We start from the raw sequence: 22442 nt of genomic DNA, 5'->3' as shown, positions 1-22442 counted from the left end.
CTGGTCCTGGCGACTTATCCAACTTTATGCTTTCCAAAAACTCCAGCACATCCTCTTTCTTAATATTTACATGCTCAAGCTTTTCAGTCTGCTGCAAGTCTGCACTACAATCACCAAGATCCTTTTCCATAGTGAATACTGAAGTGTTCATTAAGTACCCCTGCTATTTCCTCTAGTTCAATACACACTTTCCCACTGTCACATTTGATAGGTCCTATTCTTTCACGTCTTATCCTCTTGCTCTTCACATCCTTGTAGAATCCTAATTTCTTTTTTCAGCTCCTTCTTGTTAGTCTTATAATCTTCTAAATCCCTAACATTACCTAACTCTCTGAACCTTTTGTAAGCTTTTCTTTTCTTCTTGACTTAACATATTCACATTATATGGTCTTATAATGTGAACATGTTACTTTATCACTGACACAGCAACTATGAAGTTATCTGAATTTATTACATGACAATCAGAGAGTTAGGTCCAAGTTGCTGTATGTGGCTGGGAGAGCAGTTTGATCAAGTGTTGAGTCTCTATCTGCTGTTTGGAACTGGAACCCTCTGGCCATCTATTATCCTGGTTGCTGCCAACAGTCCTGTTTCCCTCATTCACTGGTATACCTTGAAACCAGAATTAAATTAATCACAAGCAGTAATCTGGCACATGACTACTGTCAACACGCAAAGGCTAGCATTTTTTTTTCTGAGCTTATCATTAGGCAGAAAGCAAAAATGCATGTTTTTACAGAGTTTCACTTACCCCAGCTGTTCCCAAAATGTTTCACAGCTAATCTCTGTTGAAATGTGTGAGATACAGTTGTGATGAGTTCAATGATAAAATAATCTTTGCTTACGTCTGTATGCTTGGATAAAACTGAGGAGAACTACCCATTCTCCTGTAAATGACTAACACTGAACCTAGGCTGAAGGCATCTTTCTGTGAGTCCAGTGACTAGCAAAGAACACAGAAGAGTACAGCACAGGAAGAGGCCATTCAGCCCACAATGTTGTGCTGAAACAGTTAAATTAGTAATTAAATGACCAAATCAAAGGTTGGTACTTTGACCTGTGAGAGCCCCTAAACATGGCCAGTGTGTAAAAATCTCAAACCGATTGGTTCATAATTTTCAAGAGGCTGTGCTATTCTTCATGTTTGCCAGCTGACCACTACAGCTGCAGTATCTAACAAACCACGTTAAGGAGTTGAAGCTGGAATGGGATGAACTCTGGATCATTCAAGAAGCTGAAGTGGTGATAGATAGGACATATAGAGAAGTAGTTACACCCAAGGTGTAGGACACAGGAAACTGGGTGAATGGGGTTAGGGAGACAGTACAGAATACCCAAGGCCAACCCCCTCAACAACAGCTATAGCACTTTGGATATTTTTTATTTTTTTTTATAAAACAGAACTATAAAAGTTTATTTACATAACAAATTCACAAAGTACAAACATATAGTATTTACAAGTCAGTGAATACATTCAAATTAAAGTATGATTACTACTGTCTATAAGACAATCAATTCCCTGGGGTTGCCCACTGCTCCCAGAAATCTTGGGAGGATGACCTAACAGAGGAGTTACAGTGGTCAGGTCCCTGGCACTGAGTCTACCTCTGACTCAGGAGCGAAGTGAAGAGAAGGAGCATGCTGTGGTGATAGGGGATTCATTAGTTAGGGGAATGGACAGGAGGTTCTGTGAGTGAGAACGAGATTCCTGGATGTTGCCCCCTGGGTGCCAGGGTCTGGGATATCTCAGACAGAGTCCTCAGCATTCTTAAGTGGAAGGGTGAACAGCCAGAAGTCATGGTCCATGTAGGTACCAATGAGGTGCTAGGAGAAGTGACTAAATTCTGCAGAGGGAGGGAGGTGCTAAATTAAAGGGCAGGACCTCCAGAGTTGGTTATCTCAGGTGCAGATTGGCAAATATGATTTTGTAGGCATCACAGAATCATGGCTGAAAAATTATAGCTGAGTTCAATATCCAAGGATGGAAACATAGAAAACCTACAGCACAATACAGGCCCTTTGGCCCACAAAGCTGTGCCGAACATGTCTTTACCTGAGAAATTGTTTAGGGTTACCCATAGCTCTCTAATTTTCTTAGCTCCATGTACCTATCCAGGTGTCTCTTAAAAGACACTATCATATCCACCTCCACCACCATCACCAGGAGCCCATTCCACATACGCATCACTCTCTGCATAAAAAACTTACCCCTGACATCTCCTCTGTACCTATTTCCAAGCACCTTAAAACTGCAGCCTCTTATGCTAGCCATTTCAGCCATGGGAAAAAGCCTCTGATTATCCACATGATCAATGCCTCTCATCATCTTATAAACCTTTATTAGGTCACATCTCATCCTCTATCACTCCAAGGACAAAACAAGCAAGTTTGCTCAACCTATTCTCATAAGGCATGCTTTCCAGTCCAGCCAACATCCTTGTAAATCTCCTCTGCACCCTTTCTATGGTTTCCTGTCAGGGCACTGGAGCAGGGATCCAATGACAGACCCAGTACCGTGCACACAGTGATATTAATTGAGTAACAAATCCCAAAGTGCAAACAAAGTCAGCATCAGAGTTCAGGCAGAGATCAAACCATCCAGAGAAATCCAAAAACCAGAATCAGGCAGAGTACAGATACAAATGCTGGAAAGGCTCAGGAAAATTCACTAGCACAATCTGGCAACAAACAGGTGAAAACACAGGACTGAAATACACTGAGCAATAAACAGAGAGGCAGATGATAGGTGGAGCACAATGAGACACAGGTGGCAGCAATACAGGTAATAATGAGAAACAGATGAGTGATAGAGTACTCAGTAATACAGGGGCTGGAGTAGAGCAGGAACGGGGACAGGAGCACATGGCAATACAAAACCACAGACTGACAGCTAGGAGGAAGCACACAAAAAGACAGAGTTCAACTGGAGATACTGACATTTCCACATCCTTCCTGTAGTGGGGTGACCGGAACTGAGTACAGTACTCCAAGTGGGGTCTGACCAGGGTCCTATATAGCTGCAACATTACCTCTTGGCTCCTAAACTTAATCCCACGATTGATGAAGATTAATGCACCAAATGGTTTCTTAACCACAGAGTCAACTTGCGCAGCAGCTTAGACTGTCCTATGGACTCGGACCCCAAGATCCCTCTAATCCTCCACACTGCCAAGAGTCTTATCATTAATACTATATTCTGCCATCATATTTGACCTACCAAAATGAACCACTTCACACTTATCTGGGTTGAACTTCATCTGCCTTTTCTCAGCCCAGTTTTGCATCTTATCAATGTCCCACTGTGACCTCTGACAGCCCTCCACACTATCCACACCACCTCCAACCTTTGTGTCATCAGCAAATTTACTAACCCATCCCTCCATTTCTTCATCCAGGTCATTTATCAACATCACGAAGAGTAAGGGTCCCAGAACAGATCCCTGAGGCACACCACTGGTGATCAACCTCCATGCAGAATATAACCTGTCTACAACCAGTCTTTGCCTTCTGTGGGCAAACCAGTTCTGGATCCACAAATCAATTTCCCCTTGGATCCCATGACTCCTTACTTTCTCAATAAGCCTTGCATGGGGTACCTTGTCTAATGCCTTGCCCAAATCCATACACACATCTACTGCTCTACCATCATGTTTAGTCACATCCTCAAAAAATTCAATCAGGCTTGTAAGGCACGACCTGCCTTTCACAAAGCCATGCTGACTATTCCTAATCATATTATGCCTTTCCAAATGTTCATAAATCCTGCCTATCAGGATCTTCTCCATCAACTTACCAACCACTGAAGTGAGACTCACTGGTCTATAATTTCTTGGGCTATCTCTACTCCCTTTCTTGAATAATAGCACAACATCTGCAACCCTCCAATCCTCCAGAACCTCTCCTGTCCCCATACAAAGATCATTGCCGGAGGCTTAGCAATTTCCTCCATCGCCTCCCACAGTAGCCTAAGGTACCGGTGACTTATCCAACTTGATGCTTTCCAAAAGCTCCTGCACATCCTCTTTCCTACTATCCACATGCTGAATCTGTTCAATCCACTGTAAGTTATCCCTACAATCGCCAAGATCCTTTTCCGTAGTGAATACTGAAACAAAGTACTCATTAAGTACCTCTGCTATCTCCTCTGGTTCCATACACACTTTTCCACTGTCACACTTGATTTATCCTTTTCTCTCACGTCTTATCCTCTTGCTCTTAACATACTCGTAGAATGCCTTGGGGTTTTCCTTAATCCTGTCCGCCAAGGCCTTCTCATGGCCCCTTCTGGCTCTCCTAATTTCTTTCTTAAGCTCCTTCCTGCTAGTTTTATAATCTTCTAGATCTCTAACATTACCTTGTTTTTTGAACCTTTCATGAGCTCTTGTTTACTGCTTGACTAGATTTACAACAGCCTTTGTACACCACGGTTCCTGTACCCTACCATCCTTTCTCTGTCTCATTCGAACGTACATATGCAGAATTTCCCCTAACATTTGCCACATTTCTTCCATAGATTTCCCTAAGAACATCTGTTCCCAATTTATGCCTCCAAGTTCCTGCTTGATAGCCTCATATTTCCCCTTATTCCAATTAAACGCTTTCCTAACTTGTCTGTTTCTATCCCTCTCTAGTGCTATGGTAAAGGAGATAGAATTGTGATCACTATCTCCAAAATGCTCTCCCACTGAGAGATCTGACACCTGATCAGGTTCATTTCCCAATACCAGATCAAGTACAGCCTCTCCTCTTGTATGCTTATCAACATATTGTGTCAAGAAGCCTTCTTGAATACAACTAACAAACTCCACCCCATCTAAACCCTCGCTTTAGGGACATGCCAATTGATAGTTGGGAATTTAAAATCTCCCACCACGACAATTCTGTTATTATTACACCTTTCCAGAGTCTGTCTCCCTATCTGCTCCTCAATGTCCCTGTTACTATTGGATGGTCTATAAAAAACCCCTTATGTTCCTAACTTCCACCCACAGAGACTCCGTAGACAATCCCTCCATGTCTTCCTCCTTTTCTACAGCCGCAACATTATTTCTGATCAACAGTGCCACGTCCCAACCTCTTTTGCCTCTGTCCCTGTCCTTTCTGAAACATCTAAAGCCTGGCACTCTAAGTAAACATTCCTGCCCCTGAGTCATCCAAGTCTCTGTAATGGCCACAACGTCATAGCTCCAAGTGCTGATCCACACTCTAAGCTTATCCGCTTTGTTCATAATACTCTTTGCATAAAAATAGACACATCTAAAACCATCGGTTTGAGTGTGTTCCTTCTCTATCACCTGCCTATCCTCCCTCTCGTACTGTCTCCAAGCTTTCTCTATCTGTGAGCCAACCGCCTCTTCCTCCGTCTCTTCAGTTTCCCACTCCCCAGCAATCCTAGTTTAAACTCTCCCCAATAGTCTTAGCAAACCTCCCTGCCAGGATATTGGTCCCCCTGGGATTCAAGTGCAACCCATCCTTTTTGTACACATCACTCCTGCCCCAAAAGAGGTCCCAATGATCCAGAAATCTGAATCCCTGACCCCTGTTCCAATCCCTCAGCCACGCATTTATCATCCACCTCACTCTATTCCTATACTCACTGTCACGTGGCACAGGCAGTAATCCCAAGATGGCTTCTCAACTTCCTTCCTAACTCCCTGTAGTCTGCTTTCAGGACCTCCTCCCTTTTCCTGCCTATGTCGTTGGTGCCAATATATACTACGACCTCTGGCTGTTCTCCTTCCCACTTCAGCATTTCGTGGACACAATCAGAAACATCAGACCCTGGCACCTGGAAGGCAAACTACCATCTGCTTCTTTCTTGCATGCACAGAATCGCCTGTCTGACTCCCTAACTATAGAGTCCCCTATCACTGCTGCTGTCCTCTTACTATCCCTACCTTTCTGTGCCACAGGGACAGACTGTGTGCCAGAGGCACGGCCACTGTTGCTTCCCTCAGGTAGGCCACCAACAGTACTCAAGCAGGAATACTTACTGTCAAGGGGTACAGCCATAGGGGTGCTCTCTAGCCTCTGACTCCTGCCTTTCCCTCTTCTGTCTGTTACCCACTTATCTGTCTTCCCAGGTCCCGATGTGACTACCTGCCTATTAGCTCTTAGTTCCCTAACATGGTCCCTTAGGAGCTGCAGCTCGACATACCTGGTGCAGACGTGCCCATCCGGGAGGTTGGGAGTCTCCTGGACTTCCCACATCTGACACTGAGCACAGAACACTGGCCTCACACGCATTCTTCTTGTCTGTATTCTACATAGGCAATGTACCTCTCCTCGACCCGTTATCACCAAAGCCTTCCTACTCTGTCGCCTGCTCCTCCGATGCCCGCTCTCATTGTATTGAAAGGACAGGCAGGAAGGCAGAGGGGGCTGTGTTTCTCTGTTAGAAAAATATGAAATCAAACCATCACAAAGAGGTGAGATAGAGTTGGAAGATGTTGAGTCATTGTGGATAGAGCTAAGGAACTGCAAGGGTAAAAAGACCCTGATGGGAGTTTTATACAGACCCTCAAACAGTAGTAAGGATGTGGCTTACAAATTACAACAGAAGATAGAAAATGCACGCCAAAAGGGCATGTTACAGCGGTCACGGGAGACTTCAATATGCAGGTAGATGGGAAAATTGGGTTGGTGCTGGATTACAGGAAGGGGAATTCTAGAAAGCCTATGAGTTAGCCTTTTTAGAGCAGCTCGTGGTTGAGCCCACTAGAGGATCAGCTATTCTAGATTGGATGTTGTGCAATGAACCAGAATTGATTAGAGAGCTTAAGGTAAATGAACTCTGATGGGAAAGTGATTATAATATGGTCAAATTCACCCTGAAATTTGAGAAGGAGAAGCTAAAGTCAGATGTAAGGTCAGAGTAAAGGGAATTACAGAGACATAAGAGAAGAGTTGGCTAGAATTGATTGGAAAATAACACTGGCAGGGATGATGGTAGAGTAGCAATGGCCAGAATTTCTGGAGGCAATTCCGAAGGCACAGGATATATCGATCCCAAAGAGGAAGAAGTATTATAAAGGAAAGATGACATAACCATTGCTAACAAGAGAAGTCAGAGCCAACATAAAAACCAAAGAGTGGGAATATAATAGAGCAAAGATTAGTGGGAAGTTAGAGGATTGGGAAGCTTTTAAAAGCCAACAGAAGGCAACTAAAAATGTCATTAAGAAAGTAAAGATGGAATATGAAAGTAAGCTAGCTGATAATATCAAAGAGGATGCTGAAAGGATTCCGATGACCCAGTCAGCGACAGGAGCAGGCCACAGCAATGAAGTTTCTCGCAGGTTGGTGATGCTTGTTTAAAAGTACAGGAGGGAGAGACAGGGCAGCCATTGTAGTGAGTAGGCCAGTGGTGAGAGTAGGAGTCTTGGACTTTGGCTCAAAGGAGGCATTGGCTCTGGGTAAGCTTTTGTTAAGGTTCCTTTTTTCCTGTTAATGTATGTAATGCAGTAAATGGCAGTTGTGTGTTCTTCATGCTGGATGTTGGAGTGCTGGGAGACCCAGAGTCTCCCAGGGAACTACATCTGCATGAAGTGTGTCTGGCTGCAACTCCATGAAGACCATGTAGGGATCTGGAGAGTGAGGAAATAATTGATCAGAGTTACAGGGACATAGTCACCCCGAAGTTGCAGGAGACAAGTAGCTGGGTGACTGTCAGGAGAAATGGGAATGTGAATAGGCAGTTAGCACAGAGCACCCCTGTGGCCATTCCCCTCAAAAAAAAGTATACCATTTTGGATATTGCTGTGGGGGGATGATCTCCCAGAGAATACCACAGAGAGCGGCTTACTGGCACTGAGCATAAGTCCATGGTGCTGAAGGGAAAGAGAGTGAAGAGGGGAGCAGTAGTGATAGTGGACTCTAAATAGTCAGAGGAACAGACAGAGATTCTGTGGACGTGAACAGGACACCCGAATGGTACGTTGCCTCCCAGTGTCAGGGACGTCTCGGATCACATCCACAATGTTTTGGAGAAGGAGAGAGAGCAGGCAGATGTCTTGGTACCTATTGGTACAAATGACATTGGAAGGAAAAGCAATGACATCCTGAAAGGAGAATTTAGGGAGCTAGATAGAAAGCTGAGAAGCAGGGCCTTCCAGGTAGTAATTTCTGGATTGCTGTTTGTGCCATGCACTAGTGAGTGTAGAAACAGGATGACTTGGCAGATAAATGCGTGGCTGAGAAGCTGGTGCAGGGGGCAGGGCTTCAGATTCTTGGATCATTGTGAACTCTTCTGGGGGTGGGGGTATGACCTGCTCAAAAGTGACGGGTTGCACCTGAAACCGAGGGGAACCAATATTCTCATGGGCAGGTTTGTTAGAGCTGTTGGGGAGGGTTTAAACTGATTTGGCAGTGGGGTGGGAAACAGAGTGAAGGCAGAGGATAGGATGGATGGTGAAAAAACAAAGATAGCATACAATCAAACTGTCAGGAAGGGCAGGCAGATGATAGGACATAATTGCAGCCGGCAGGGTGAGTATCAGTGCATTAGGGATGCAGAATCAAAAAGGGTAGCAAATACAGTACTCAAAGTGTTATATCTCAGTCGCGGAATATAAGAAATAAGATGGATGATATTGTTGCACTGTTAAAGATTGTCAGGTATGATGTTGTAGCCATCACTGAAATGTGGCTTCAGGATGGTTCTGGTTGGGAGCTGAATGTCCAGGGTTACACATTCTATCAGAGGGATAGGACAGTAGGCAGAGGGGGCTGTGTAGCTCTGCTGGTAAAGAATGGAATAAAATCAATAAATAGATGTGACATAGGATCAGAAGATGCTGAATCCTTGTGGGTTGAATTAAGAAACTGCAAGAGTAAAAGGACCCTGATGGCAGTTATATACAGGTCTCCAAACAGTAGTTGGGATGTAGACTACAGATTACAACAGGAAATGGAAAAGGCATGTCAAAAGAGCAATGTTATGATAGTCATGGGAGATTTCAACTTGCAGGTTGATTGGGAAAATGAGGCTGGAAATGGATCTCAAGAGAGTGAGTTTGTTGAATGCCTACGAGATGGCTTCTTAGAGCAGTTTGCATTGAGCTTTCTAGGGGATCAGCTATACTGGATTGGGTGTTATGTAATGAACTGGAGCTGATTAGGGAGCTTAAGGTAAGAGAACCTGTGTTCAGTTCTGATTGCCTCACTACACTGTGCTCAGTTCTGGTCGCCTCACTACAGGAAGGATGTGGAAGCCATAGAAAGGGTGCAGAGGAAATTTACAAGGATGTTTCCTGGATTGGGGACCGTGCCTTATGAGAATAGGTTGAGTGAATTCGACCTTTTCTCCTTGGAGCGACGGAGGATGAGGGGTGACCTGATAGAGGTGTATAAGATGATGAGAGGCATTGATCATGTGGATAGTCCGAGGCTTTTTCCCAGGGCTGAAATGGTTGCCACAAGAGGACACAGGTTTAAGGTGCTGGGGTGTAGGTACAGAGGAGATGTCAGGATTAAGTTTTTTTAAACTTACTTACTTTTAAAGGAACTAATTATAATGGGTGACTTCAATCTACATATAGATTGGGTGAACCAAATTGGCAAGGGTGCTAAAGAAGAGGATTTCTTGGAATGTATGCGGGATGGTTTTCTGAACCAACATGTCGAGGAACCAACTAGAGAGCAGGCCATTCTAGATTGGGTATTGAGCAATGAAGAAGGGTTAGTTAGCAATCTTGTCGTGCGAGGCCCCTTGGGTAAGAGTGACCATAATATGGTGGAATTCTTCATTAAGATGGAGAGTGCCATAGTTAATTCAGAAACAAAGGTTCTGAACTTAAAGGGTAACCATCTTAGCTAATTCAGGTCTCATACCTTCAAAGTTACCCTGGCAAATGATACTTAAAGGGTTGACGGTGGATATGCAATGGCAAGCATTTAAAGATCGCATGGATGAATTACAACAATTGTTCATCCCAGTTTGGCAAAAGAATAAACCAGGGAAGGTAGTGCATCCGTGGCTGACAAGGGAAATTAGGGATAGTATCAAGTCCAAAGAAGAAACATACAAATTAGCCAGAAAAAGCGGCACACCTGAGGACTGGGAGAAATTCAGAGTCCAGCAGAGGAGGACAAAGGACTTAATCAGGAAAGGGAAAAAAGATTATGAGAGAAAGCTGGCAGGGAACATAAAAATTGACTGTAAAAGCTTTTATAGATATGTGAAAAGAAAAAGATTGGTTAAGACAAATGTAGGTCCCTTACAGTAAGAAACAGGTGAATTGATCATGGGGAACAAGGACGTGGCAGACCAATTGAATAACTACTTTGGTTCTGTCTTCACTAAGGAGGACATAAATAATCTTCCGGAAATAGTAAGGGACCGAGGGTCTAGTGAGATGGAGGAACTGAAGGAAATACATGTTAGTAGGGAAGTGGTGTTAGGTAAATTGAAGGGATTAAAGGCAGATAAATCCCCAGGGCCAGATGGTCTGCATCCCAGAGTGCTTAAGGAAGTAGCCCAAGAAATAGTGGATGCATTAGTGATAATTTTTCAAAACTCCTTAGATTCTGGATTAGTTCCTAAGTATTGGAGGGTGGCTAATGTAACCCCATTTTTCAAAAAAGGAGGGAAAGGGAAACCGGGGAATTATAGACCGGTTAGCCTGACATCCGTGGTGGGGAAAATGCTAGAGTCAGTTATCAAAGATGTGATAACAGCACATTTGGAAAGCGGTGAAATCATCGGACAAAGTCAGCATGGATTTGTGAAAGGAAAATCATGTCTGACGAATCTTATAGAATTTTTTGAAGATGTAACTAGTAGAGTGGGTAGGGGAGAGCCAGTGGATGTGGTATATTTGGATTTTCAAAAGACTTTTGACAAGGTCCCACACAGGAGATTAGTGTGCAAACTTAAAGCACACGGTATTGGAGGTATGGTATTGATGTGGATAGAGAATTGGTTGGCAGACAGGAAGCAAAGTGTGGGAGTAAACGGGACCTTTTCAGAATGGCAGGCAGTGACTAGTGGGGTACCGCAAGGCTCAGTGCTGGGACCCCAGTTGTTTACAATGTATATTAATGATTTAGACGAGGGAATTAAATGCAGCATCTCCAAGTTTGCGGATGACACGAAGCTGGGCGGCGGTGTTAGCTGTGAGGAGGATGCTAAGAGAATGTAGGGTGACTTGGATAGGTTAGGTAAGTGGGCAAATTCATGGCAGATGCAATTTAATGTGGATAAATGTGAGGTTATCCACTTTGGTTGCAAGAACAGGAAAACAGATTATTATCTGAATGGTGGCCGATTAGGAAAAGGGGAGGTGCAATGAGACCTGGCTGTTATTGTACACCAGTCATTGAAAGTGGGCATGCAGGTACAGCAGGCGGTGAAAAAGGCAAATGGTATATTGGCATTCATAGCAAAAGGATTCGAGTATAGGAGCAGGGAGGTTCTACTACAGTTGTACAAGGTCTTTGTGAGACCACCTAGAGTATTGTGCGCAGTTTTGGTCCCCTAATCTGAGGAAAAACATTCTTGCCATAGAGAGAGTACAAAGAAGGTTTACCAGATTGATTCCTGGGATGGCAGGACTTTCATATGAAGAAAGACTGGATCGACTAGGCTTGTGCAGGAAGGCACAGAGTCGACTGTACTTCCTTAGAAGGTTGGCGTCATTCAATGTTTGTAGTGAGATGCTGAAGATGTTCTATAGGTCAGTTGTGGAGAGCACCTTCTTCTTTGTGGTGGCGTGTTGGGGAGGCAGCATTAAGAAGAGGGACGCCTCATGTCTTAATAAGCTGGTAAGGAAGGCGGGCTCTGTCGTGGGCAAAGTACTGGAGAGTATAACATCGGTAGCAGAGCGAAGGGCGCTGAGTAGGCTACGGTCAATTATGGAAAACCCTGAACATCCTCTACATAGCACCATCCAGAGACAGAGAAGCAGTTTCAGCGACAGGTTGCTATCGATGCAATGCTCCTCAGACAGGATGAAGAGATCAATACTCCCCAATGCCATTCGGCTTTACAATTCAACCGCCAGGAGTAAGATATGTTAAAGTGCCGGGGTTAGGACTCAATGTATTTAAGTAAACTACTTAAGAACTTTTTAAAAGCTATTATTAATGCTTTTTGAGAGGGTGATTTTAGATGCATATCATATTTTTACTGAGTTAAATATTGTATGTAATTAGTTTTGCTACAATAAGTGTATGGGACATTGGAAAAAATGTTGTATTTCCCCATGGGGATGAATAAAGTATCAATCTATCTATCTATCTATCTATCTATACTCACTGGAATTTAGAAGATTGAGGGGGGATCTTATTGAAACGTATAAAATTCTAAAGGGATTGGACAGGCTAGATGCAGGAAGATTGTTTCCGATGTTGGGGAGGTCAAGAACGAGGGGTCACAGTTTAAGGATAAAGGGGAAGCCTTTTTAGGACCAAGATGAGGAAAAACTTCTTCACACAGAGAGTGGTGAATCTGTGGAATTCTCTGCCACAGGAAACAGTTGAGGCCGGTTCATATTTAAGAGGAAGTTAGATATGGCCCTTGTGGCTAAAGGGATCAGGGGGTATGGAGAGAAAGCAGGTACAGGGTTCTGAGTTGGATGATCAGCCATGATCATACTGAATAGCGGTGCAAGTTCGAAGGGCCAAATGGCCTACTCCTGCACCTATTTTCTATGTTTCTATGTTTACTCAGAGAGTGGTGAATGCGTGGAATGGACTGCTGGCAACGGTAGTGGAGGCGGACACGATAGGGTCTTTTAAGAGACTTTTGGATAGGTACATGGAGCTTAGAAAACTAGAGAGCTATGGGTAAGCCTAGTAATTTCAAAGGTTGGGACATGTTCGGCACAGCTTTGTGGGTGTATTGTGCTGTAGGTTTTTTATGTTCCTATATTTCTAACCCTTAGGAGCCAGTGATCACAATATGAGTGAGTTCAACTTAAAATGTGATAGGGAGAAGGTGAAGTCTGATGTGGCAGTAATTCAGTGGAGTAAAGGAAATTACAGTGGGTTGAGAGAGGAGATGGCCAAAGTAAATTGGAAGGAGATGCACGCAGGGATGACAGCAGAACAGCAATGGTGTGAGTTTCTGGGGGAAATGAAGAAGGTGCAGGATAAAAGTATTCCAAAAACAAAGAAATACTCAAATGGCAAATTTGTACAATTGGGGCTGACGAGGGGAGTCACACCTAATGTAAAAGCAGAACAGAAGGCATATAACAGAGCAAAAATTAGTGGGAAGATAGAGGATTGGAAGGTTTTAAAACCCTACAGAGAGCAACTAAAAGAATCATCAGGAGGGAAAAGAAGAAATATGAAAGTAAGCTTGCAAACAATATCAAAGTGGGTAGTTAAAGCTTTTCAAGTATGTAAAAAATAAAAGAGAGATGAGAGTGAATATAGGAATGCTAGATAATACCAGAGAAATAATAACATGGGCCACGGAGATGGCAGATGAGCTAAATGAGTATTTTGCATCAGTGTTCAGTGTGAAAGACACTAGCGGTGTGACAGATGTTGAAGGGTGTGAGGGAAGAGAAATGAGTGCAGTTACTATTACAAGGGAGAAGGTGCTCAAAAGCTGAAAGACCTAAGGGTACATAAGTCATCCAGACCAGAGTAACTGCACCTAGGGATCTGAAAGAGGTAGCGGTAGATTTTGTGGTGGCATTAGAAATGATCTTTAAAAAAATCATAGAACTCCGGCATGGTGCCAGAGGACTGGGAAATTGCAAATGTCACCCCACTCTTTAAGAAAGGAGGGAGGCAGCAGAAAAGAAATTATAGACCAGCTAGCCTGACCTCAGTGGTTGGGAAGATGTTGAGAATCAATTGTTAAGGATGAGGTTATTGAGTACTTGGTGACACAGGACAAGGTAGGACAAAATCAGCATGGTTTCAATCTGGGAAAAAGTTGCCCAACAAACCTGTTGGAATTCTTTGAGGAGATTACAAGTAGGACAGATAAAGGGGCTGCAGTGGATTTTGTATGTTTGGACTTTTAGAAGGCCTTTGACAAGGGGCCACAAATGAGGCTGCTTACCAAGTTAGAGCCCATGGTATTGCAAGCAAGTTACTGGCATTGTTAGAGCATTGGCTAATTGATAGGAGGCAGTGAGTGGCAAATAAAATGATCCTTTTCTGGTTGGCAGTCAGTGACTAGTGGTGTTCTGCAGTGGTTGGTGTTAGTACTGCTTCTTTTTATGCTGTATATCAATGATTTAGATGATGGAATAGATGACTTTGTTGCCAAGTTTGCAGATGATATGGAGATTTGTGGAGGGACAGGTAGTGTTGAGGAAACAGGTAGGCTGCAGAAGGACTTAGATAGATTCGGAGAATGGGCAAGAAAGTGGCAAATGAAATACAATGTTGGAAAATACATAGTCATGCATTTTAGTAGTATAAATAAATGTGCAGACTCTTTTCTAAACAGGGAAAAATTCTTCAAGAAGGGAGAGAGGCAGAAGAAAGAAAACTATAGGCCAGTTAGTCTGACCTGAGTAATTGGGCAGATATTGGAGTCAATTATTAAGGATAAGGTGTCAGGGTACTTGGAGGCACATGATAAAATAGACTGTATTCAGCATAGTTTCTTCAAGGGAAAATCTTGCTTGACAAATCTGATGGAATTCTTTGAAGAAGTAACAAGCAGGATAGACAAAGGAGAATCAGTTGATGTTGTATATTTGGAGATTTGGAAGGCCTTTGACAAGGTGTCACACAAAAGGCTGGCTGCTTAACAAGCTACAAGCTCATGTTATTACAGGAAAGGTTGTAGCATGGATAAAGCTGCTGCTGATTGGCAGGAGGCAAAGAGCGAGAGTAAAGGAAGCCATTTCTGTCTGGCTGCCAGTGACTAGTGGTGTTCCACAGGGTTCTGTGTTGGGACTGATTTTTTTTACATTATATCTCAATGATTTGGATGATGGAATTGATGGCTTTGTTGCAAAGTTTGCAAACAATATGAAGATTGGTGGAGGGGCAGGTCATTTTGAGGAAGTAGAGAGGCTACAGAAGAACTTAGATTAGGAAAATTGGGAAAGTAATGGCAGATGGAATACAGTGCATGGTCATGCACTTTGGTAGAAGAAATGAAAGTGTTGACTATTTTCTAAATAGAGAGAAAATACAATAAACTGTGGTGCAAAGGGACTTGGGAGTGGTGCAGGATTCCCTAAAGATTAATTTGCAGGTTGAGTCTTTGGTGATGAAAGCAAATGCAATGTTAGCATTCATTTCAAGAGGACTAGAATATAAAAGTAAGGATGGAATGTTGAAAATTTATAAAACACAGGTGAGGCCTCACTTGGAGTACTGTGAGCAGGTTTGGCCCCTTATCTTAGAAAGGATGTGCTGAAACTAAAGAGGATTCAAAGGAGGTTCACAAAAATGATTCCAGGATTGAATGGCTTGTTATATAAAGAGTATCTGATGGCTCTGGGCCTGTGTTCACTGGAATTTAGAAGAACGAGGGGTGACCTAATTGAAACCTATTGAACGTTGAAAGGCTTTGATCGAGTGGATGTGGAAAGGATGCTTCCAATAGTAGGAGAGTCTAAGACCAGAGTTTGCAGCCTCAGAGGTCCCTTTAGAACAGAGATGGGGAAGAAATTCTTCAGCCAGAGGTTGGTGAATCTGTGGAATTCTTTGCCACAGGCAGCTGTGGAGGCCAAGTCTTCATGTATATTTAATGTAGAAGTTGATAGGTTCTTGATTGATCAGGGCATGAAGGGACACCGGGAGATGACAGGAGATTGGGGCTAAGAGGAAAATTTGATCAGCTATGATGAAATGGTGGAGCAGACTCAATGGGCCAAATGGCTTAATTCTGCTCCTGTATGTTATGGTCTTACTCTCTGCCTATTTATATCCTTGCTAACATGAATAGTTTTGAAATACATCAATTTGGACCAAACATAGAAAGCAGAAGTTTCCCAGGAATGTGTGTAACCTGTCATTTTCCCTGTGGGCTATTTACAGCGAACATGTGTGAACTGTGGCCGTGAAGCAATGAATGAATGTACTGGATGTCACAAGGTCCATTACTGCTCAACATTCTGCCAGCGAAAGGTGAGCCAGAAGACTCCAGAGCCTCTCCCTGCCATGGCTGTTCAAAGAGGGAATGCTTTGCATTGTTCTGGGGAAAGGGCCGGGGAATGGGGATAAGGGAACAGACACAGGCTCCAGATCTGATGTAACAAAAAAAAACCGACAAAAGATAAAGAATGCAATAATAATAATAATAAAACACACACATAAATACAAATACATAAGATGGCTTATATACATAAATTGATTGTGTGTCCATAACGTGACACTTGGCTGTACATAAGGTGACTGACGGGAAATAATAAAAGTAGTGAGGTGACTCTTCTGTTGGGGTCATATACTGTGTTCGGTGCTCCCGGTGTGGCCTCCTGTATATCGGTGAAATGCGAAGTAGATTGTGAGACTGCTTTGCTGAACATCTAAGTTCCATCCGCCAGAACAAGCTGGATCTCCCAGTGGTCACCCATTTTAATTCTACTTCCCATTCCCACTCCAATATGTTCATCCATGGCCTCCTCCACTGTTGGGATAAGGCCACAGTTAGGTTAGAAGAACAACACCTTATTTTCCCTTTGGGTAGCCTCCAACCTGATGGCATGAACATCAACTTCTCACTTCCAGTAATGCCTCCCTCCCACTTCACCATTTCCCATCCCCTTGTCACTCTGTCATGTTACCTCCTTGCCAGCTTATCACCTCCCTCTGGTGCTTCTCCACCTTCCCCCCTTTCTTCCACGGCTTCTGTCTCTTTTATGAATCAACTTCCTAGCTCTTTGCTTCATCCCTCCCCCTCCAAGTTTCCCCTATCGCCTGGTGTCTCTCTCTCCCCTCCCCACACCTTTCAAATCCACTCAGCATTTTTTCTCCAGTCCTGCTGAAGGGTTTCGGCCCGAAACATCGACTGTACTTTTTACCATAGATGCTGACTGGCCTGTTGAGTTCCTCCAGCATTTTGTGTGTGTTGTTAGTGGTGAAGTATTGATCAGCCTTACTGCTTGGGGAAAGTAACTGTTTTTGACTCTGGTGGTTCTGGTATGGATGCTATGTAGCCTCCTCCCTGATGGGAGTGGGGCAAACAGTCCATGAGCAGAGAGGGTAGGATCCTTCATGATGTTACTGGCCCTTTTCTGGCACCTTTCTGTGTATACGTCCTTGATGGTAGGTAGACTGGTGCCCGTGATGCTTTGGGCAGTTTAACCATCCGTTGTAGAGCCCATCTGCATAGTGTATTTTCCATACCATGCAGTGATGTGTCTTGTTGGGATGTTCTGTACTGTACACCTGTAGAATGACGTGAGTACAGATGTGCAAAGCCCAGCTCTCTTCAGCCTCCTTCGAAAGTAGAGGCATTGGTGAGCTTTCTTAACTGTGTAGGATATGCATGGGACCATGAGAAGTTGTGTGTGAGTTTGAAACTGCTCACAGTTCACCAGAATTACCAACAGTTTCCTCAGGTGTTTCAGTTCCCCACTGCTGTACCTGACTAGAAACCACCACTTTGAGGGCATAGCACCCACCCAGTGAGGGCCAATATTGTCCATTGGAAACCGCTCTCCCTCTACAGGTGTAGCACCCTGCCCAATGTGGACCATTGTTGACCATTGGAAGCCACTCTCTGTCTGAGGGTATAGCTCCCCGCCCATTGTGGACAAACTCCAACATTGACCATTAGAAACTGCTCCCCCTCTGAGGGCGTAGCACCTGCCTAATGAGGGCCAATGCCAATGTTAACCATTGTGGTTTGGCAAAATCGATCTGAATGTCTGCTCAGGCATTTCCTGGTGCTTCGTTCTGGACCTTACACCAGGCTGTTATCTTGGACATTTTTTGGGGGAAATTCCCCCCCCCATATACAAATACCCACTCTGGCAACCCCCTTACCTCTTCTTCTAGCACCTCTGGTGCCTCTGCAGCTTCCCGTCCTCCACACATTGCCTTTAAGATGTCTTCCTTTTTCCTAACTGTGGCTTCTCCTCCATATAGACTCAATCTTCTTGTCACAAGCAGAACAAGGTTTTCCCCTTCCCTTCCCCTTTACTTGACCACCCTTCTCCTTCAACAGATCTTCCTCCATAATTTCCACTTCCTTTAGGATATCCCTTCCCTCTCAGTGTTCCTGCATAGACTGTTCACTGTACGATCCCCAGGTCCATTCTTCCATTTGCACTAACACCACTCCCCTTCTTGTGGCACCATCCCTTGCAATGTGGGAGACTCAACTTTCTTCTTACATCTTCACTCTCCATTGTCCAGCAAACCAAACAGGTCTTCCCAGGCAGCAGCAATTGCCTGGCACTGCCTCATTCAGTGGTCGTGACCTAAGTTCCTCTATATTACAGAAACTAAATGCAGGCTGAGTAACTGCTTTGCACAGCTCCTGAATTCAATCCACGATACAACCTTGCACTTCCGTTCACTTCAACTCTTCTCTCCACTCCCACTCTGCCCTCTTCAGTGCTTCAGTGATGGTCAACTTAAGTTTAAGGCACAGCACCTCATCTTCCTTCTGTGTAAACTAAAACCTCTGATACCCCTATATACTTTGGTCCAGTCACTTAAAATTCATTGTAATCATCAATGTCTCTCTTCTATCCATCGGAGATATTTATCAGGAGCGCTGTGCACACAGGGCCTTTGGCATTGTCAATGATCCCTCCCATCTGTTCAACAATCTCTTTGAACCCCTACCATCAGCCATGAGGTACCGTAACATTAGGACAATGGCTGTTAGGATGGGAAACAGCTCCTTTCTCCAGGCCGTGAGACTACTGAACTCCCTGCCACCACCCAGGTGTTATCCCGTATGAAGCGTTAGTAGCGTTATACTATTTAAGGTAACTTATCTTTACTTAAGATAACTTAAATTTACTTCTTAACTTGTGTCAAAAATGCATCTTAATATTTGTTCATGTATTTGTGGTAATATTACTTTGTGTTTTGAGTATGAGTTATATGTATTGTGTTGTGCATCTTGGTCCAGAGGAATGTTGTTTCTTTTGGCGGTATACATGTGTGTATGGTTGAATGACAATAAAGTGAACTTGAACTTGATTACTGAGACTGGGAGACCGTTTCGCTGAACACCTACGCTCGGTCCGCCAGAGAAAGCAGGATCTCTCAGTGGCCACACATTTTAATTCCATGTCCCATTCCCATTCTGATATGTCTATCCATGGCCTCCTCTACTGTCAAAATGAATCCAAACTCAGGTTGGAGGAATAACACCTTATATACTGGCTGGGTAGCCTCCAGACTGATGGCATGAACATTGACTTCTCTAACTTCCGTTAATGCGCCTCCTCCCCTTCTTACCCCATCCCTGACATATTTAGTTGTTTGCCTGTTCTCCATCTCCCTCTGGTGCTTCCCCCCCCTCCCCCTTTCTTTCTCCTGAGCCTCCCATCCCATGATCCTTTCCCTTCTCCAGCTCTGTATCACTTTTGCCAATCACCTTTCCAGCTCTTAGCTTTATCCCATCCCTTCCGGTCTTCTATCATTTCGCATTTCCCCCTCCCACCACTACTTTCAAATCTCTTGCTATCTTTTCTTTCAGTTAGTCCTGACAAAGGGTCTTGGCCTGAAACGTCGACAGTGCTTCTCCCTATAGATGCTGCCTGGCCTGCTGTGTTCCACCAGCATTTTGTGTGTGTTGTTTGAACTTGATTACGCCTTCTTGTGTTAGCCATTTCTGCTCTAGGAAAAAGTTTCTGACTGTCTACTCCATCTGAGGCATTTATTTCCATTTGAATATGACTGAATTACGTGATTTTCAAGCTTCTGCTGGTTTGAGATTGGATTGTATCTGATTAAATGATTCTTGTTTCAGGACTGGAAGGACCACCAGCATGTGTGTGGGCAGGCAGAAGATGTGCAGGTGGCAGAAGTGGATGTGGACAAGGTGAAAGTTTGAGCACCCGCCAGTTTATCCATTGGTGAAGTTGATCCAGGGTGCATGGACCAAGCTCTGGAATCGGGGAACGTCCATGAACTTTATGGTGCAGATTAGCTTTGATGACGGAAAAACACACTTAAAAGGCAGAAAATGCTCTGGGAGAGATGTGAGCCTGGAGTCCTATGTCCCTATCTTAATCCAGCCCCTGGGTCTTGAAAAGGACATGTTACTGCTCACTAATACACACCAGCATGTGTGTCCTCCACATGGAGCCCATATAGAGTTACAGCTGCACACATTAACCTTGGATAGATGGTGAGGAGGGTGTGTTTGTGCAAAGGACAGGGTCTGTTCTGAGCACTGGTATTGAGGTGAGGGGGTTGCTGGTGGGTGGGGGCCGTGGAGAGCATCAGGGGAGGCAAGAGGCAGAGTTAGACCATGTTGTTGTGAGTGTTTTGTGATTGAGCTCAGAAATTACGTGGAATGAAGCAGGTTCTGTGTCCGATATGGTGAGCAGTACTCATGCAGGTGAAAGCATACTACCAGCACGTACGTGGTGTCTCCCAGACTAGCTGAGTGTCCAGGCCCAAAGCCAAGCTGAAGAGTGGTGAGTTTCAAACGCAATATAATCTAATTTCTCCATTTTTGTCTTTATTGGAAGAAATTGAATCCTGTAGCAAGTTACATTTAAATTCAAAAAGCTGCTTGTGGAAAACAAATCAGGAGCAGAGGAACACAGTGTTTCTGAATGGGTCGAGGGGCTCACTCAATCAGGAGCAGAGGAACACAGTGTTTCTGAATGGGTTGAGGGACTCACTCAATCAGGAGTGAAGGAACACAGTGTTTCTGAATGGGCTGAGGGGCTCATTCAATCAGGAGTGAAGGAACACAGTGTTTCTGAATGGGTCGAGGGGCTCACTCAATCAGGAGTGAAGGAACACAGTGTTTCTGAATGGGTCGAGGGGCTCACTCAATCAGGAGCAGAGGAACACAGTGTTTCTGAATGGGCTGAGGGGCTCACACTATCAGGAGTGAAGGAACACTGTTTCTGAATGGGTCGAGGGGCTCATTCAATCAGGAGTGAAGGAACACAGTGTTTGAATGGGTCGAGGGGCTCATTCAATCAGGAGTGAAGGAACACAGTGTTTCTGAATGGGTCGAGGGGCTCACTCAATCAGGAGTGAAGGAACACAGTGAATGGGTTGAGGGGCTCATTCAATCAGGAGTGAAGGAACACTGTTTCTGAATGGATCGAGGGACTGACTCTATCAGGAGCAGAGGAACACAGTGTTTCTGAATGGGCTGAGGGGCTCATTCAATCAGGAGTGAAGGAACACAGTGTTTCTGAATGGGTCGAGGGACTCACTCAATCAGGAGCAGAGGAACACAGTGTTTCTGAATGGGCTGAGGGGCTCATTCAATCAGGAGTGAAGGAACACTGTTTCTGAATGGATCGAGGGACTCACTCAATCAGGAGCAGAGGAACACAGTGTTTCTGAATGGGTCGAGGGGCTCACTCTATCAGGAGTGAAGGAACACTGTTTCTGAATGGGTCGAGGGGCTCATTCAATCAGGAGTGAAGGAACACAGTGTTTCTGAATGGGCTGAGGGGCTCACTCAATCAGGAGCAGAGGAACACTGTTTCTGAATGGGTCAAGGGGCTCACTCAATCAGGAGTGAAGGAACACAGTGCTTGAATGGGTCGAGGGGCTCACTCAATCAGGAGTGAAGGAACACAGTGTTTCTGAATGGGTCGAGGGGCTCATTCAATCAGGAGTGAAGGAACACTGTTTCTGAATGGATCGAGGGACTGACTCTATCAGGAGCAGAGGAACACAGTGTTTCTGAATGGGCAGAGGGGCTCATTCAATCAGGAGTGAAGGAACACAGTGTTTCTGAATGGATCGAGGGACTGACTCTATCAGGAGCAGAGGAACACAGTGTTTCTGAATGGGCTGAGGGGCTCACTCTATCAGGAGTGGATTTAGGGGAATTCGCTCACTATCGATTAAATCTTTATGCTTAGCAGGATTAGTTTGAATTGATTTTTTTTTAACTAAGATTTTCTAATGCTTCCTGTGAGAAGCTGAGAAATTCACTTTGAGTGGCGCATCTCTGAGAGATTTAACAAAATTCCTCCTTTCCAGGAGACCAGAGCTGTTTTTCTCAGTGTACCTATACTTGTAAATAAGGGTGACTTTTGGTGGGTTGGGTGTGAATCCTGAATTAAACCCAGTCTCTGGTAATGCCTCTTCCCATCACTGTTACTTTTGATAAGAATGGGGTTCTTGAAGAACTTTGTACAATTCCTTGTTGTACTGTTATCAAAATATTCTTGAATTTAAGTTATCTGTATGTTTTCTTCTTGCAGAGCTGATCAGTAAATGAGGTTGTTCTGTAAAAGCCTTTTTCATATCCTATCACTCTAACAGGACTTGAGTTGCCATTCTTACAGGGGGAGTCTCATTGGGTGTTTAACATGATTTGGGGCAGAAGAGGCTGTTTCCTCTGCTTGGAAAGA

General features: G+C 44.1%; 1 protein-coding gene across 2 annotated transcripts in view; it reads left to right on the top strand.

Annotated features, from left to right (window-relative positions):
* Positions 1 to 22298, top strand: part of LOC140729777 (deformed epidermal autoregulatory factor 1 homolog) — an 88784-nt gene extending 66486 nt beyond the window's left edge. Inside the window, exons 13-14 of one of the 2 annotated variants that reach the window (XM_073049982.1) lie at positions 15961 to 16050; positions 19856 to 22298. In XM_073049982.1, the coding sequence (XP_072906083.1) occupies positions 15961 to 16050; positions 19856 to 19939 (174 nt within the window). In that variant the 3' untranslated portion in view covers positions 19940 to 22298. Of the gene's footprint in view, positions 1 to 3395; positions 3565 to 15960; positions 16051 to 19855 lie in introns of those variants that run through there. The other variant, XM_073049983.1, reaches the window with a different exon arrangement.
* The last annotated feature ends 144 nt before the right edge of the window (positions 22299 to 22442 follow it).

Source organism: Hemitrygon akajei, chromosome 6 (genome assembly GCF_048418815.1).
Source record: "Hemitrygon akajei chromosome 6, sHemAka1.3, whole genome shotgun sequence".
Taxonomy (NCBI): Eukaryota; Metazoa; Chordata; class Chondrichthyes; order Myliobatiformes; family Dasyatidae; genus Hemitrygon; species Hemitrygon akajei.
This window is presented reverse-complemented; position numbering and strand designations above follow the sequence as displayed.